This window comes from Manis javanica, chromosome 5 (genome assembly GCF_040802235.1).
Source record: "Manis javanica isolate MJ-LG chromosome 5, MJ_LKY, whole genome shotgun sequence".
NCBI lineage: Eukaryota > Metazoa > Chordata > Mammalia > Pholidota > Manidae > Manis > Manis javanica.
Genome location: NC_133160.1, coordinates 28,782,636 through 28,797,574, shown reverse-complemented (window position 1 = coordinate 28,797,574; position 14,939 = coordinate 28,782,636). Strand labels below are relative to the sequence as shown.

Sequence of the window (14,939 nt, the reverse complement as noted above, 5' to 3'; positions counted from 1 at the left end):
TGAGAGGACGGAAATGATGGTAGAGCCTCAAACCCTGAATGTTTCCTCCACCTAAGAAACAGGGAGGTGGGCTGGGTGCGGCCTGGCTGGGTCTGCTCCAGCCTGGTCTGTAGAGTGCCTGCAAAGCTGTGACCAAGGTGGTCAGTCTTGGAGTGATCTGGAGCCAGAGAAGCCCAGAGTCAGCAACCAAATTTCCCACTGTGGCATTCCTCAGCGACCCTTCCTCAAAGTCCCCCTTCCTCCACCTCCCGTGGTTTCCCCGGCCTGCTCTTTTCAACACTCCTGGGAAAAATCTATTCCAAATCTTCATCCTCTTCCCCTGACTTCCCAGCACTGGGATAGTTTTAAACGCTCAGTTGCCAATGATCTGGCGCTCCACCCATGCAATGGGCACTCTTGCTCTCTCGACTCTGGACAGGTTTGTGGCCACTGTGACCAATGTACTGATCCAGTGTGGCAGCAGTGACCCTATGTGATTTCCAATGCTGTCAGAATGCCACATCACTTCTGCCTTGTTTGCTGGAACACTCTTGGGGCCCTGCACCACCATGCCAGAAGTCCATTGTCCCAAGGCCACCAAGCTGTGAGAAGCCTCACAGGCCACAGGCAGCTGAAAGTCCCAGCTGAGCTGCCTTTGGGCCCCCAGGCTAAGCCTAATCAGGTGCCCCTCCTTGGAATGTGAATCTGAGCAGAGAGATGGCTGAAAGCACTTGTCATCCTCTAGTGGGTGCTGTTAATCCTGAGCCCGCATTGGTCCCCCCAGATCCTGTGAATATTGGTTGCTTACAGCTGACCTGTCTCCTGAGCTTGCCATCTGCCAGGGACCCTCCTCACGGAGAACATGCCTGGGAGATACCCTCCCCACAACCTCCTTGGCCAAAACTAATAAGCAAGTAGGAAAGGAATCAACCCTCTTGCCTCAAGGTAGGGCAACTCTGTGATGCCACTCACAGACCGGAGCTCCCCGTGGGATCAGGCTGAGGCTACACTCCAGCCAAGATCACCTCTTTGCCTGGCTTCTTCCCCTGCCCTGTCCAGCTTCACTCACTCCTGAGATCCCACCCCAGAAAGCCTGGGTGCAAGAACCCCCATGTCCTGCTTCTGGGGGACCATCCACTTCAGAAGACATTCCTGGGTTCATGTTTGGTGGCCCTCCAGAACGACTCAGTTTCTAAGCCTGGTTTTCTAGCTGTCCCCTAAATTATGAGCTCTCCTCAGTAAGTCTTCCGGTAAATTCCTTTTGCTTAAATTTTCCAAAACCTGACATAGAACACAGAACCAGGAGTTAAGGGCTAGCAACAGACTCTCAAGAACATGAGGGGTGTGTAGGCTTGTCCAGGAAGGGCCAGAACGTAGTGCAAACTGACGTACACATTCTGGTGGGACTCTGGAGTCCTTTGGCAGGTGGGATGAAGCAGCTGGGTCTTTGGAGCTCGGTGACGATTAAGGGAGAGGCTGAGGTAGAAGCCTGGCCGCGACCCAGAGCGCTCACCCGGCGTCCCGCCCGCCTGGTCTCCTTCCCCCACCCCCGGCCTCTCCCCGACCGCCGCCCCAAGCTCTCCTGACCCCACTCCCTGACCCCAGGGCCCCGGCCACTCTGCGCCCCTTTCTCGGACCGGAGCCGGCGCTTAGGTGCGGCCGCTCTGCTCCGCCGCCGCGGCGGGGCAGGTGCGGCCGCTCTGCTCCGCCGCCGCGGCGGGGCAGGTACGGGGCGCGGGGCCGCGGACGCCGGGACAGAGCGGCCGCCCCGCCCGGAGGCTGATGGCGCCCAGTGATTCGCGGGCCGCGCTCACGCGGCGCTTAGCAGTCAGGGCACAGCTCACCGCCGCCGGGAAGGGTGCGTGTGCCCGGGCTGCGCCGACCAATTTGCGCTGACCCCGGGCGTCGCGCGCCGCCCGCCCGTCCAGTCCCCAAGGCCCCCGACGCTTCCTCTTTCCTTCTGACTGTCCCTTCTGCTCCCCTCAGCCCATGGGCATTCCTTGCCTTCTGTCTGCCTGCTTCGTGCGGGGAGGGCATGTATGCGGGTACCCCTGGCCCTTTCCCAGCCCAGCAAAGGGGCCACATCTGCCATCCCTGCAGCAGCAGCCGTTGTCCCAAGCGGGGACGCCAGGCGCCGCCACGGGGGACCTGGAGCTGGAGCTGAGGGTCCCCGGGTACGAATCCACCCATCCTGCCGCTGTACAGGCTTTTAATATAAAAAAGTCTGTCGAAAATATTTTTCTTAGCTTAGCTTGCTTTATATATAGTATATTCTGCTTTATAGTTATATTTAGTTTGTTTGCAAGTAAGAATTTTTATGAGGTCTTGTCATTTCTGATTTCTTTCAAGCTTACTGTAAGGAATCCTCTCTAGACATCTGATAGACATTCACATTTAGCTCCCAGTATCTGATTGAAGGCCTTTTTTTTCCTTCTCATTCTTGGTGTGGATCTGCTTCAGGGCGTACCAGCACTTCTCTCACTGTTGTTCCCCAGGCTCAATGCACCCTCTCTGATTCAATTCAGTGAGCAGTTCCTGGGCTCCTCTAACGTTTTCTCACTTTTGGGCACCTCTTCATAGTTTACTGGGAATTTGTTTGTCTACACTGTTGGGGGTCTTCACGTAAGACCAACGGAAAACAGATGAGAAGAGAGAAGCCCTACTTGCTGCTGGCAGCAGAGCCCCTTGGAAATTCCCAAAGGCAGCAGGTACAGACACTTGGTTGATACTGAGAAAAAGGGAATAAGAAACAAGTGTGTGTGGACTGGGGCAATTAACTGTTACCTGTTCTCAGAAAAGATAGTCTAAGGGTAAGGGAGTACTTTAAATAATATACTGAAAGTCGAGCTTTAATCTGGAGGTTTGCAACTCTTTGTTATGTAAAGATTTCAGAAAATCTTAACCTTTTACAGCACCTTCATCTGATTCCCAAGAGCCCTCAGTGAGATAGGAAGCAGTGTTAGTACATGGAGCAAGGAGCCTTGGGAATAGCTGTGACTTGCCCAAGGTCATGCAGTAATTCCCTCGGGAGCTGAGGCTGGTACCCAGGGCTCCCTACCCTCCTGCCTTCCTTAAACAATGTATTGAAAACCCACTACACCAGGCGTGGCGCCACAGGACACAGTACCTTCTGCCCTGGGGCTTTCATTCTAGAGGGAGTACAGGTACACATAAAAAAAAGATAAGTAGGCTAATCAATGAACTGCAAAATGTAGTTGCTATTAAACCTGTTCAACATGCACCCAATTGAAAATCAGAAACCAATCAAAATTAGAAATTGAAAACAGAGCCAATTCCATACTTAATGCTCCAGGTGGGACGTCAGGGAATGCTCCTCTTAAGGGATGACCCTTAGGCAGCCAGGTGAATCCTGGGAAGGGTGCAGGCAGGCCAGCCTTCATGGGCAAGGAAACAGCAGGTTCTGAGATTCCAAAGCAGGAGCAGAACAAAGCAGATAGATTTGAGATATATATTTTAGAGTTAGGCCTAACACAGAATGAGAGAAAGAGAAGGACCAGGGTGAGTCCCAAGGTTTGGGGAGCAGCAGCTGGTAGGATGATGTGATTGCAGAGCTGGGGAAACCCTGTGAGAGAGTGGGGGAGCAGCTAAATAGCAGGAGTTGAGTTTGGCCATGGTAAGGTGGAGAGGCCTAATGAATATCCAAGGGGAGGTGTCTCTAGGCTGTTGTACTGGCAAGCCTGGCATCAGGGAGGGGCCCAGGATACAGATAGGAATTTGGGGATCATTAGTTTGTACAGAGTATATAAAATCATGGCGTTAGAAGCAATGACCTACCAGGAGAAAGCTGTAGGAGTGAGTCCTGGGTTGCTCTGACTTCACAAGTCAAGGAGGCACAGAGAGGTCAAGTGACCTGCCCAAATCATGAAGTTTCAAGCAACAGAGGCCAGATTCCAACAGGCCACTGGGCTCCATCATTCTCACAGCACCTAAGGGGATGTCCTGAAAACCCTAGCATCAGGTCCTGCATGTGAAAGGCCCCTGCATGGGACACTAGACCCCTCATGGCACTTGGTGGGATAGAGACAGCTGTGTGCCCAGAGCTTCCTTGCCTCACCTAGAGAGGAGGCCCAGAGCCGGGGGCTAGGTTTGCTGGGGCTGTGGGAAGCCCTAGAGGTGTGGGGTGGCTTGCCTGGATCCAAGGACCAGAGGGGCACTCCAAGGCCTGGCACAGGGAGTCTATGGCCCCTTAAGCCCACCAGCCTCAGCAGTTCGGGCAAGCTGGGCCCATTTGGCTGTCTCCTCCCCTCCATTCTCTTCCAGCCCCAAAGCCCCTGTGCCTCTACTCCTACTCCAGGCCTGAGATGGCACTGGCTCTGGGTCCTGGTGGGGGTAGGAATTGGAGCAGGCTAGCTACCAGGTTACATGCGGTGCTCACCCCACTTTTGAACCTTCCTGGGTCTGGCTATCTCCTTTCCCCCAAAAAAAGCTTCCCCTTCCCCAGTGTTCCTGCCTGGGACAGAGTGATGGGGATATGCCAATAAGTTGTCCCCAAGGCCCCTAGTCTCTTAGTCCCCTGGACCCTGCTCTGTTCATGTGCTTAGGGTGGGACTATCGCCAGCTTCTGCCGGGAGCCTCCTCCCCACCCACTGGGGGACTGGCCCCCTGATGCCATGTTGGTTGCCTGTGTCCATGACTGGGGCTGCCTGGTCCATAGGGCTGCAGACAGCTGTTTCCGTTCCTGGCGGAGCGAGTACAAAGCCCTCCGTCCACACCACCTTGGGTGTGTGCTGTCTTGTGCAGGACCTGTGGGGGTCCTGCATGCCTCACTATCCCCTGCCTCACCACTCCTGGGCCAGGGCCTGACCCTACACACCTGACCTTCCACACCAACCCATCAGGTGCCCCTTGCTCCTTCTCAGGGGGCTGTGCTGGGGAATGAAGCCTGTTGACCCCAGCCTCTTCTGGGCAGCCAGAAAGTTTAGGGACTGTCTCCAGGCAATCCCCATCTGTCCCTCTCCTGGAGTCCAGAGAGCCGCAATCACAGTCACCGCAGCTCCTGTCACATGGCTGCCAGTGACAGCCTGGAGGCCTGCAACCCTCCCCCACCACCCCCTGCTTAGACAGGCCCACGTGTGTCCCCAGACGCCTGAATCACTGATGACGGCTTGGGACCTGGCGGCCCCGTGGGCTCCTGGGGAGCCACTGAGGAGGGTGGCAGCAGCCACTTTGGCTCCAGGGAACACCTGCAGACATAAATAGGGTGCCAGTGAAGGCAGAGCAGCACAGTCCACAGAGCAGCACCGCACACTGTGCCCACCTGCGCCAGGATGCCTGATGCCATGCTACCCGTCTGCTTCCTCGGCCTGCTGGCCTTCAGCTCTGCTTGCTACTTCCAGAACTGCCCGAGGGGCGGCAAAAGAGCCATGTCCGACCTGGAGCTGAGACAGGTAGGACTGTGGCCCATCTGAGGGCTGCTGGGAAGGGCAGAGCCCCAGGCTGGCTCCCCAGAGTAGGGTCTAGGAGAGAGGGAAGTGGTGGGAGAGGCACTCTTTAAGCAAAGGAAGAGCCCAGCAGAAGGGAGGTTTGGCATGGCCAGGCAGAGGGGACAGGACTGCTGGGCTTTCTGGACACTGTCCCCATCCAGACAGGAAAGAGATGTTTCCCAGTAACTGGCTTCAGCCTGGATCAGGGAAAACTGTGCAGGCAAGACTTCCTCTGTGGCCAGAGGGGCTTTCTCATCCAGACATGGCTGGAGCATCAGAGCCTTTCTTTGGCCTACCCAGTGTTGGGGGCCTTTCCCATCCAGCCCCCAGCCTCTCTTAGCCACAGGCCCTCTGGGCCCCACACAGAAGCTGGCTACTGCTTTGAGCTTGCTTGAGAGGTGCCACTCACACAACCTGGAGGGAAGTTCTGCTGGGTACCTAGCCTGATCCTCTCATGCTGAATGTCCAGTGGATTCCCTTTTATTCCATTTCCTTTTTACAGCAGAGCTGAAGGAAATGCAATCGCCATAATCCATTCTGCCCAGGTCACATGTGGCTCAATTTTGAGCTGTCAAGCAAACTAGAGTGGGTAGGTGGGCAGCCCCCACAGACTACACATCCCTCTGCTTGGCACCTTTGGAAACCTGAGTCACCTGGATGCCTCATGCCCTCCTCTAGTGATCAGGCTGCTGCCCCCCCACGGAGTTAATCCATGGGCAGGTTAGAAGAAGTCGGGGCCCCAGTGAGGCCCACCAGCTTGGGGTGGGGTAGGACAACCCAAGAGAGGGGACAAGAAATGGGAGGCAGGACCTGACGTGCTCAGGGTAGGGCAGGGGCCCTCTCTGCAGGGGGGCAGAGCGGAGTGGGGGTTACAGATTGAGCTTGAGTAATGGGGACAGGGAGGCAGGTTTGTATTATGGGAAGGGCGGTGGGCAGTGGAGGGAAGGGTGCACAGCACTGGCGGCCCAAAGCTGAGAAATAAGGTCTCTCCTTGTAGTCCATGACCCCTCCGCCGCCTCAAGGAAGGGGTAGGATGCTGAGGGCTGTCACTGAACGCCGGGCCTCAGTCGCCCGAAAACCAAGGGCGATTAGCGGGCTAGACTCCCTCCTTCGACCGATTTCCGGGCCAAAGCGGCGCCAGGGCGACCCCGCGTCCCGGCGCTCCTCCGCCCGGCCCTCCCCGGCCTCGCGGGGTCCCCCAACCCCTGGGCCCGCCCCGCCCGGCGCCCGCTCACCCCCGCCTCCCGCAGTGCCTCCCCTGCGGCCCCGGGGGCAAAGGGCGCTGCTTCGGGCCCAGCATCTGCTGCGGGGACGAGCTGGGCTGCTTCGTGGGCACGGCCGAGGCGCTGCGCTGCCAGGAGGAGAACTACCTGCCGTCGCCCTGCCAGTCGGGCCAGAAGCCGTGCGGGAGCGGGGGCCGCTGCGCCGCCGCCGGCATCTGCTGCAACGACGGTGAGCGGCCGGGGGGCCTCGGGCGGGCGGGGGTGGCGCGGGGTCTGGCACGGGGCGCGCCGCGAGCTCAGCCCCTGCTCTCCGCAGAGAGCTGCGTGACGGAGCCCGAGTGCCGGGAGGGCGCCGGCTTCCTCCGCCGCGCCCGCGCCAGCGACCGGAGCAACGCCACCCAGCTGGACGGGCCGACCGGGGCTTTGCTGCTGCGGCTGGTGCAGCTGGCGGGGGCCCCCGAGCCCGCCGAGCCAGCGCAGCCCGGCGTCTACTGAACAGCCCGCCTGTCCCGTCCCCCGAGATCCACAAATAAACCTTCTCAAAGCAGCGCGGTGTCCGTCTCGGTCTCTGCGGGAGGGAGTGGAGGGGAGGCGGGGGAAGAGGGCCACTCCGGCCAGTTCGGGGTCCTACCGGGGACGCGATCTCCCCCGCTGAGTTCTACAAGGAACTTGCAAGGGGCGACCTGGGGGCACGGGCTGGCGGGGACTCCCCGGCAGAGGGGTAGAAGTAAAGCAGAGAGGGAACTTGCCGCTGGTGGACACGATATCGAGAGAGAGGGACAGAGAGAGAGAGAGAGACGTTGAAAGTAAGAGAGACAGAGAGCCCCAGAACTGGTGACCAGGAGTTCCTGTCCCCATTTACATGCAGGGGGCTGAGACACAAACAGCTTCAGGGACCCATCCATGTCCCTAGATCCCCAGTCCACTGGCTATTTCATCCAAGGCTGTGCTGTGTGTACCTGTGTCATCGTGTGTGTGTGTGTGTGTGTGTGTGTGTGTGTGTGTGTGTGTGTGTGTGTGTGTGTGTGTGTGTGTGTGTGTGTGTGTTGATGGGGGTTTGCTCACTCCAGAGCCAGCAGAAGGACAGCCAGATGCTATCTGTTCAGGAGAAAACAAAGTCCCTCAAGGGCTCCCTCAGGCGCCACTGAGTCCTTAGCTATACTCCCACCCCCAATACACACACACAAACCACACACACACAAATAAGAACAAACAAGAAAATAACTGTTAGGGACATGCCCCATGATCCTTGACCACAGTCACAGACATACACCCCGAAACACACATTCAGAACCACAGGCACACCCAGAGGAATGCAGGCGCCACAGACTTGACACAGAGGACACATGTACCCAACTCACACACCCACACCTACTCTCACATTAGGACCTTCCACTCTGTGACACACGCGGCTTCAGGGCCAATGTCTCTTGCATTTGGCCACTTGATGCTCTGTGTCCCCTCCACCCCATCTGTCCCTCTATCCTTTCACTCCTCACCCCCTCTCTTCCCCTGTCCCCCAGCTCCTGGTCCTCTTCTGCTGTCCTCCTTGTCCCCCATCCTGCTCCCTGCCTCTTCTGTCCCCGCACCGCTGTTACCTCCCATCCTCTTTCTGCCCCTTTGTTCTCTGCATCCTCTCTCTGGGATTTCTTGCTCTGCTTCTTGGGGCCACAAAGGTTGCATCTCTTCTGGAATCCTCTGCTGACTTGGAGGCCAGGAGGGATTGTAAATGGAGAAAAGTCACTCTGAGCCCTGACCCCAACACCCTACCTTGTGACTCAGCCTCAGTCAGCCCTGGACCAGGTCCAGGCACCAAGCCAAGGGCAGGCCATCTTCTGGTCATAGAGCTCCGCTTTGCTGCCACCCCAGCCCAGAATGATGAAGTCCAGCAGGGGGGTGGGTCAGAGTTCTTGAGGGCTTCTATTGGTGACACAGACTCCTGCCACTGCCCAGGTGTGGCCCACTCAGCGCCAGTCCCCAGGTCTGGGTAGGGCTTGGGCAGGACCAGCTCTAACAGGAATTTAGTAACTCTTCCAAATGGAGGGACATGGGAAGAGGCAGGTGGTTTTTAAAAAATGGATCATAGACCTAAATGTAAAATCTAAAACCATAAAACATCTTGAAGAACAAATGGGGAGATTATTTATGACCTCAAGTTATATAAATATTTCATAGCTCTGACACCAAAAGCAAGATCTGTAGAAGAGGAAATCTGATACATTTGGAATTCACCAAAATGAAGAACTTCTAAAGGACACTGTTAAGAGAATGAAAAGACAAGCGACAGACTAGGAGAAAAGACTTACAAATCACATAGCTTCTAAAGGATTTACAATCCAGAATATATAAAGTCTTCTCAAAACCCAATAATAAAAAAAATTAACTTTTAAAATAGGCAAAAGATTAAATAGATACTGTACCAAATAAAATATAGGTGGTAAGTAAACACATGTAAAGATGTTCAACATCATTAGTCATTAGGGAGATTCAATGAAGATCACAAATGAATGACCACCATCAGAGCTGGTACTATTAGGTTCTAACAAGCATCTGGAGCAACTGGAAATCTCAATATATTGTTGGTGAGGATGCAAAATCATTCAACCACTCTGGAAAACTGTCCAATAGTTTCTTATAAAGTTAAACTTACAATTATCATTTAACCCAGCAATCCTAATAATAGATACTTATCCAAGTGAAATGAATACCTATATTCACACAAAAACCTGCATGTGAATGTTTATAGTGTCTCTATTGGTAACCACCAAAACTTTATAATAAACAGATTAGAATTTGAACTATGATCCATTTTGAGCTAATTTTTGTACAGGGTATAAGATACGGCCCAAAGTTCAGTTTTTACACCTGAATATCCATTTGTTCCAGCACTATTTGTTGAAAGGACTTTTCTTTCTCCATCCAGCTGTCTTTGTAACTTTCTCAAAATCATTTGACCATATACATGTGAGTTAATTTCTGGGCACTCTAATCTGTTCCATTGCCCTATTGATCTATCCTTTCTCAAAAAAAAAATCCTTCTGAGAGTTTAATTGGAATTGCATTGTAATAGAATTGTAGCTACCTTTACCAACTTCATTTGCAATTAGGTGAGTGTCCATGTGACTGTGTTCTTGTTAATAAAATCTAAGTAAAATAAATAGTGAACTTGGAGCCTTAGGACAGTGCATGTGCCTGCTCCAAACTTTTTCCCTTCCCACCCTTTGGACTGCCCAGGGTCCTAGCCTCAAGCATGCAACGACAAGGCCTAGGACACAATGGAACTATGTGACAGAAGAAACCTGAGCCCTAAGTGACGGAGTGGGACAGCCAGGATGCTCATCTCAGGCTGACAGGACAGATTCTCTCTACCCTCGTTAAGCAACTGAAATCTCTTTATCATGCAGGTGTCTTTATTACAGCAGCCTGACCTGACCTTAACTAACTAGAACACCTCAATTCTGAAACGATTGAAAAGTGGAACAAAAGAACACCACATAAGGGAGACAAGGATACTACCTTTATTATTAATAGAGTTGATATTAGAGAATGCAACTTACATTTGCTGGCGAGTGGGCTTCACAGGGCTGTATCACAAGTTAGACATGGTCACTGTTGCAGGCACCGGGAGCTGGGCCTTCCCAGTGCTTTCCCACTGTTTATGCATTGGCCAGGTGGACAGCACGTGCTTCCTGGGATGACAGCTTGATCCCAGGAGGAATCAGTGAGGAAGCGGTTGGGGTTATCCGTACTTCTTGCCCCTCATACCACCTTCCCCGACCCCTGACCCCGTATCAGACCAGCTACTTCCGTCTCCCCTGGGAGGAGTCTCACCTGAGCGAAACCCCTCTGCAGGAAGGAAATGTTGGGAATGGGAAAGAAATCTTCCTGACCTCTGCCCCATGGACTAACAGGCAAACTTTTGGTATAGTTCCACACGTTTGGTAGAGTTCCACATGTGATTCCAGATTTAAAAACCAAACTATGCTGAATTTAGGTTGGGAAAGAGGCAAACTTGCTTAACTTACAGATATGGACCCCTACAGAAATCTGAAATCTCTGTCCTTCAAAATTTTACTGGAGGTTCTTGCTAATGCTAATAAAGTGTGACACAAAAATAGATCACAGCAATATATTCAGTGGTGAAGGTGAAGTGTACAGTTTTCAGGCTGGAACGCTGTCCTAAAGCTTCACACAGCGTGAAGAGCTCACCTCTGATGTAATGTGGCGCACAGTACTCTGGAATGCACACGTACGCACTTCTTTTTAACAAATTGGTATTTTTCATAAAATCTGTATGTACCAACTTGCACCATTTTTGACGAAGTAAATTTGGGACATTTTTTCACAGAACACTTAATTCTACCACAACCTTTTTGTATTTTAGCTTTTATTATGAGAAATTTCAACTATGCAAAAAAGTAGAGCCAATACACAGAGGTCCCTCAGATATCCCCTCCTGTTTCGGGTAAACCCCCTCTCCTCTCACCCCTGTTATCTTGAAATCGATCCCAGCCATCACAGCATTTCATCTGTAAACATTCCAGTGAGCATATCAAAAATTCTTAAAAACATGACCATGGACTATTATTACACACATGAAAAGCCCCCAAACAACTCAGCAATGTATCAATCTCATGAGGCATCAGGCATTGTTCCAATTTTCCCAAATGTTCCATGAAACGTTCTTTGCAATTCATTGATATCTGACTCTGTTTTTTAAGGCACAAAAGAAAATTTGAATCCTCCCTGTTCTTCTACCTTTTTATTTTTATTTTCTTATCTTTTTATTTCCTGAACTTGTAGAGAATGGCTTACCGTCTCTTATGATATTTGTTATAAACAGATATAAATAAAGATACACACTTTACTGTGTGTATGTGGCCTAATATAGCCTTGCTTATTTAGTTGTATATTCAAATTATATTATCTTGTACTAAATTACTTTCCTTTTTCCTATGTTACTCCTAAGACTAATTATATGTTTTTGAAATAGTATGTAGGTAGGCATATTATCTAGGAATTTCATTTCCGGGTAGTAAAGTAGTTTCACAGAGTACTAGTCACACAAAGTGGGAGTGGGGAGCCATGCCCTGGACCTCCCCCAGCACTTTGTAGGTCTGGAGGGGTCATTTCAGTGAGCACCACGGGCCGTGGGAATGAGAAGGAGAAGGGAAGAACAGTAAGCCTGCCACTGAAGTAAGTCACTTGGCCTGTTCCCTCTCCCAGCTCCTCCTCCTGGCCCATCCTGGGGTCCCAGCTTGATGCTGCCTCTGGGATATCCTCAGGGAAAGAGGGGTCAAGCAGACCCTGTGTTTTTGAGGCCATCAAAAAAAACAAAACCAACACTCTGGCCTTTGGGTCCTAGGAAAAGAGTAGGACAACCGGTAGGTGTTGAGGAGATTGGGGGGAGACCTTGAACTCTCCCAAGGTGAAGTCAGGGCTGACTTCCCTCTGCTCTGTGTAAGCAGCTAAGCAGGGCACTCAGGGGAGAGAGACTGGTTCCAGAGGGAGCCTCTGGGGAGGTGGCATGTGGAGGTGCAAGCTTGGAGAAGCACAAATCCGTGATCACTTACCTCTCTGGCTGAGGACATAGTTCCCTCTAGTTGCTTCCATTTTCATCTGTGTGGTTTCTGAGGGACCACAGAACTCTGGCGACTCCGCTCAGATACCCGTCTGTGCTTATCTCCTACTCCACCATAGCTGATGTGAACAGGACTGCTGTGCATGTCCCTCGTTCCTGTGACCAATCCCCCACCCACCACCATATGAGGGCTGGGAAAGGATGCTGTCACGTCCAAGTTGTTGTCCACTGGGGCTTTCAAAAGCCTCTTCTCTATTCTCTTCATACCCTTAGTAATAATGATCTTTTTTTTTTCATTTAAAAAAATTGTTATTAAGTAAAACACACATTCAACAAATGAACTGAACAGATCTGCTTTACCAGCTCCCAGACCAAGAAACAGAGCATGACCAGCACCCCAGAAGCTCACTACACCCCTTCCGGTCTCTACCCCGCCCTGAGCACCAGAGCTTAGTTTTGCCAGCTTTTGTAATTCATATAAAGAAAATCGTACCAGTCTCTTTAGTATATATTTTCTCTCTCAACTCTGTGAGACCCACATACCACAAGGTGGGGGTGGGGTATGTGTGCTCTGCAGTCCTCCAGGTGTGAGAAAGCCTTAGAAATAGTATTTTTAAAAGTCACAATCTTTTTTAAAAACAGTGATCTGTTCCAGTTTTATTTGGAGTGGAAGTGTGGCATGGGCCTTCTGAAACTGCGTGCCCAACAGCATGCCTGAGTGAGTGGGGGCATGTTCTGGGAGAGGGATGGGATTTTACTGATTCCCAGAAGGGTTTGTGATCCAGGAATAGAGGTGAAGCAGGTTGAGGGATTCAGTTTGTTGGCAGCTTTTGCGTTTTGGGGTCATTTCTGTGGTCGTGGGCTCTCAGGACTGCTCTCTCCTCAGGGTCCCCAGCACTGCCATTTCCTTCCCTGCACAGGCAGCAGGCCTGGGGGGACCGTGGCCACCTCTTCTGAGTACCAGTGGCCTCCTGCGGCCTGAGAGCACAGCTCCTTGGGAACTGGAAGGCCCTTCGGCGCGGGATCGGCGCCCAGCCCGCCCTGGCGCCCAGCCCGCCCAAGGGGCCCAACCTCCTTCCGGGCCGCCACCCCCTCTTCTGGTTCCCTGTCCGGCCTCCCCGCCCCGTCATTTGGGAGGTTGGAAGTTCCGCTTGAGCCCGGCCCGCGGGGGACCCCCGGCTCTGCCGCGGGAACAGCGCCCCCCGCCCAGACCCGCTCCCGGGGCGCCGCCGAGGGCCGAGTCGCGGCCGGGCCAGGCGGGTCTCCCGTTCCCCTGGCGCCCTCCCCTCCCCTTCCACACTGACACGCGAGTCGAGTTGGCGGGAAAACTCTGCTTTATTTTATTTTCATGGTTTCTGGGGGTGGCAGCGGAGGGAGCGCGGCGCGCGCTTCCACAGCGTCGGGGCCGTCGCGCCGTCGGGCTCAGCGCTGGGGGAAGGCGGCCCCGGGGTCGCAGGCGGCGTCGGCACGGCAGCCGTCTGGCGGGAGAGGCCGGGTCAGCGCGCCCGCGCCCCGCCCGCGCCCCGCGCCCCCCGCGTCCCTCACCTGGGCTGCAGCAGATGCCGGCGGCGGCGCAGCGGCCCCCGCTCCCGCACGGCTTCTGGCCCGACTGGCAGGGCGACGGCAGGTAGTTCTCCTCCTGGCAGCGCAGCGCCTCGGCCGTGCCCACGAAGCAGCCCAGCTCGTCCCCGCAGCAGATGCTGGGCCCGAAGCAGCGCCCTTTGCCCCCGGGGCCGCAGGGGAGGCACTGCGGGAGGCGGGGGTGAGCGGGCGCCGGGCGGGGCGGGCCCAGGGGTTGGGGGACCCCGCGAGGCCGGGGAGGGCCGGGCGGAGGAGCGCCGGGACGCGGGGTCGCCCTGGCGCCGCTTTGGCCCAGAAAGCGGTCGAAGGAGGGAGTCAAGTCCACTAAGCGCCCTTGGTTCCATGCAGGCGGGCTGGTCGCGGGGAAGGACAGGAGGGCCTGGGGCTGGGGGGCTCACCTTGCGCACGTCGAGGTCCAGCGCGGCCCTCTTGCCGCCCAGGGGGCAGTTCTGGATGTAGCAGGCGGAGGTCAGCGCCAGGAGGCCGAGCAGGCAGCAGGCGAGGCTGGGGATGGCCATGGTGCGGGCGCGCTGGGTCCGTCAGGCCTGGCGTCCACTGCGGCCTCCGAGCCAGACCTCTTTATGCCTGGGGGCCGCGCGGGTGGAGTACTGTCTAAGAGGGCCGCCGCTTGTCTGATCACAGCGGGTCACTGCGGGTCAGGCCCTGTGGTGCTGGCGCGCCCTCTCATTTGCAGTGGACAGCCCCGGGTCAAGGTCGCCTCATTGGCTGATTAGGGAGTGGGGTGGCAGATGGTGAGTGCCGCCAGGAAGGGTGGCCTGGCCCTAGGGTGGGACAGGGAGTATGGGGGCTGGGTGGCTCAACCAGGGACTATGGCTGTACTCCCGATGGCTGGGGGGTCCCTGGTAACAGGGTGGACACTTGGACCCCTCCAGGGGGGAAGATCCTCTACAGAACTCTTTGCCCTGCTGGCCTGACATGCTGCCTCCTTGTTCCCTCCTCAGGAAGTGAACCCGAATTCCCTAGACCCTACTTCCTCCCCCGCCAATACTCCCCACCCCTGCACCTGGAACTTAGATAAGAAAAGATCTTTATTTTCTTTAACTTCTACTGAAATTCAGCCTTTGCCTCAACTATGAGGTGGGCAAAAAAACACAGTGGAATTTGCAATAC

The 14,939-nt window shown here is 54.4% G+C and overlaps 2 protein-coding genes across 2 annotated transcripts; one reads left to right on the top strand and one right to left on the bottom strand.

The window, feature by feature from the left end:
• The first annotated feature begins 5,082 nt into the window (after positions 1-5,082).
• Positions 5,083-7,188, top strand: AVP (arginine vasopressin). Its single transcript, XM_037017308.2, has 3 exons — positions 5,083-5,387; positions 6,674-6,875; positions 6,963-7,188. The coding sequence occupies exons 1-3, from the start codon at positions 5,268-5,270 to the stop codon at positions 7,139-7,141; spliced, it is 501 nt and encodes a 166-aa protein (XP_036873203.1). The 5' UTR covers positions 5,083-5,267; the 3' UTR covers positions 7,142-7,188.
• Positions 7,189-13,550: 6,362 nt separating this feature from the next.
• OXT (oxytocin/neurophysin I prepropeptide) lies at positions 13,551-14,480 on the bottom strand. Its single transcript, XM_037017535.2, has 3 exons — positions 14,207-14,480; positions 13,773-13,974; positions 13,551-13,705 (listed from the first exon to the last, which is right to left on the bottom strand). The coding sequence occupies exons 1-3, from the start codon at positions 14,324-14,326 to the stop codon at positions 13,650-13,652; spliced, it is 378 nt and encodes a 125-aa protein (XP_036873430.1). The 5' UTR covers positions 14,327-14,480; the 3' UTR covers positions 13,551-13,649.
• Between the last annotated feature and the right edge of the window lie 459 nt (positions 14,481-14,939).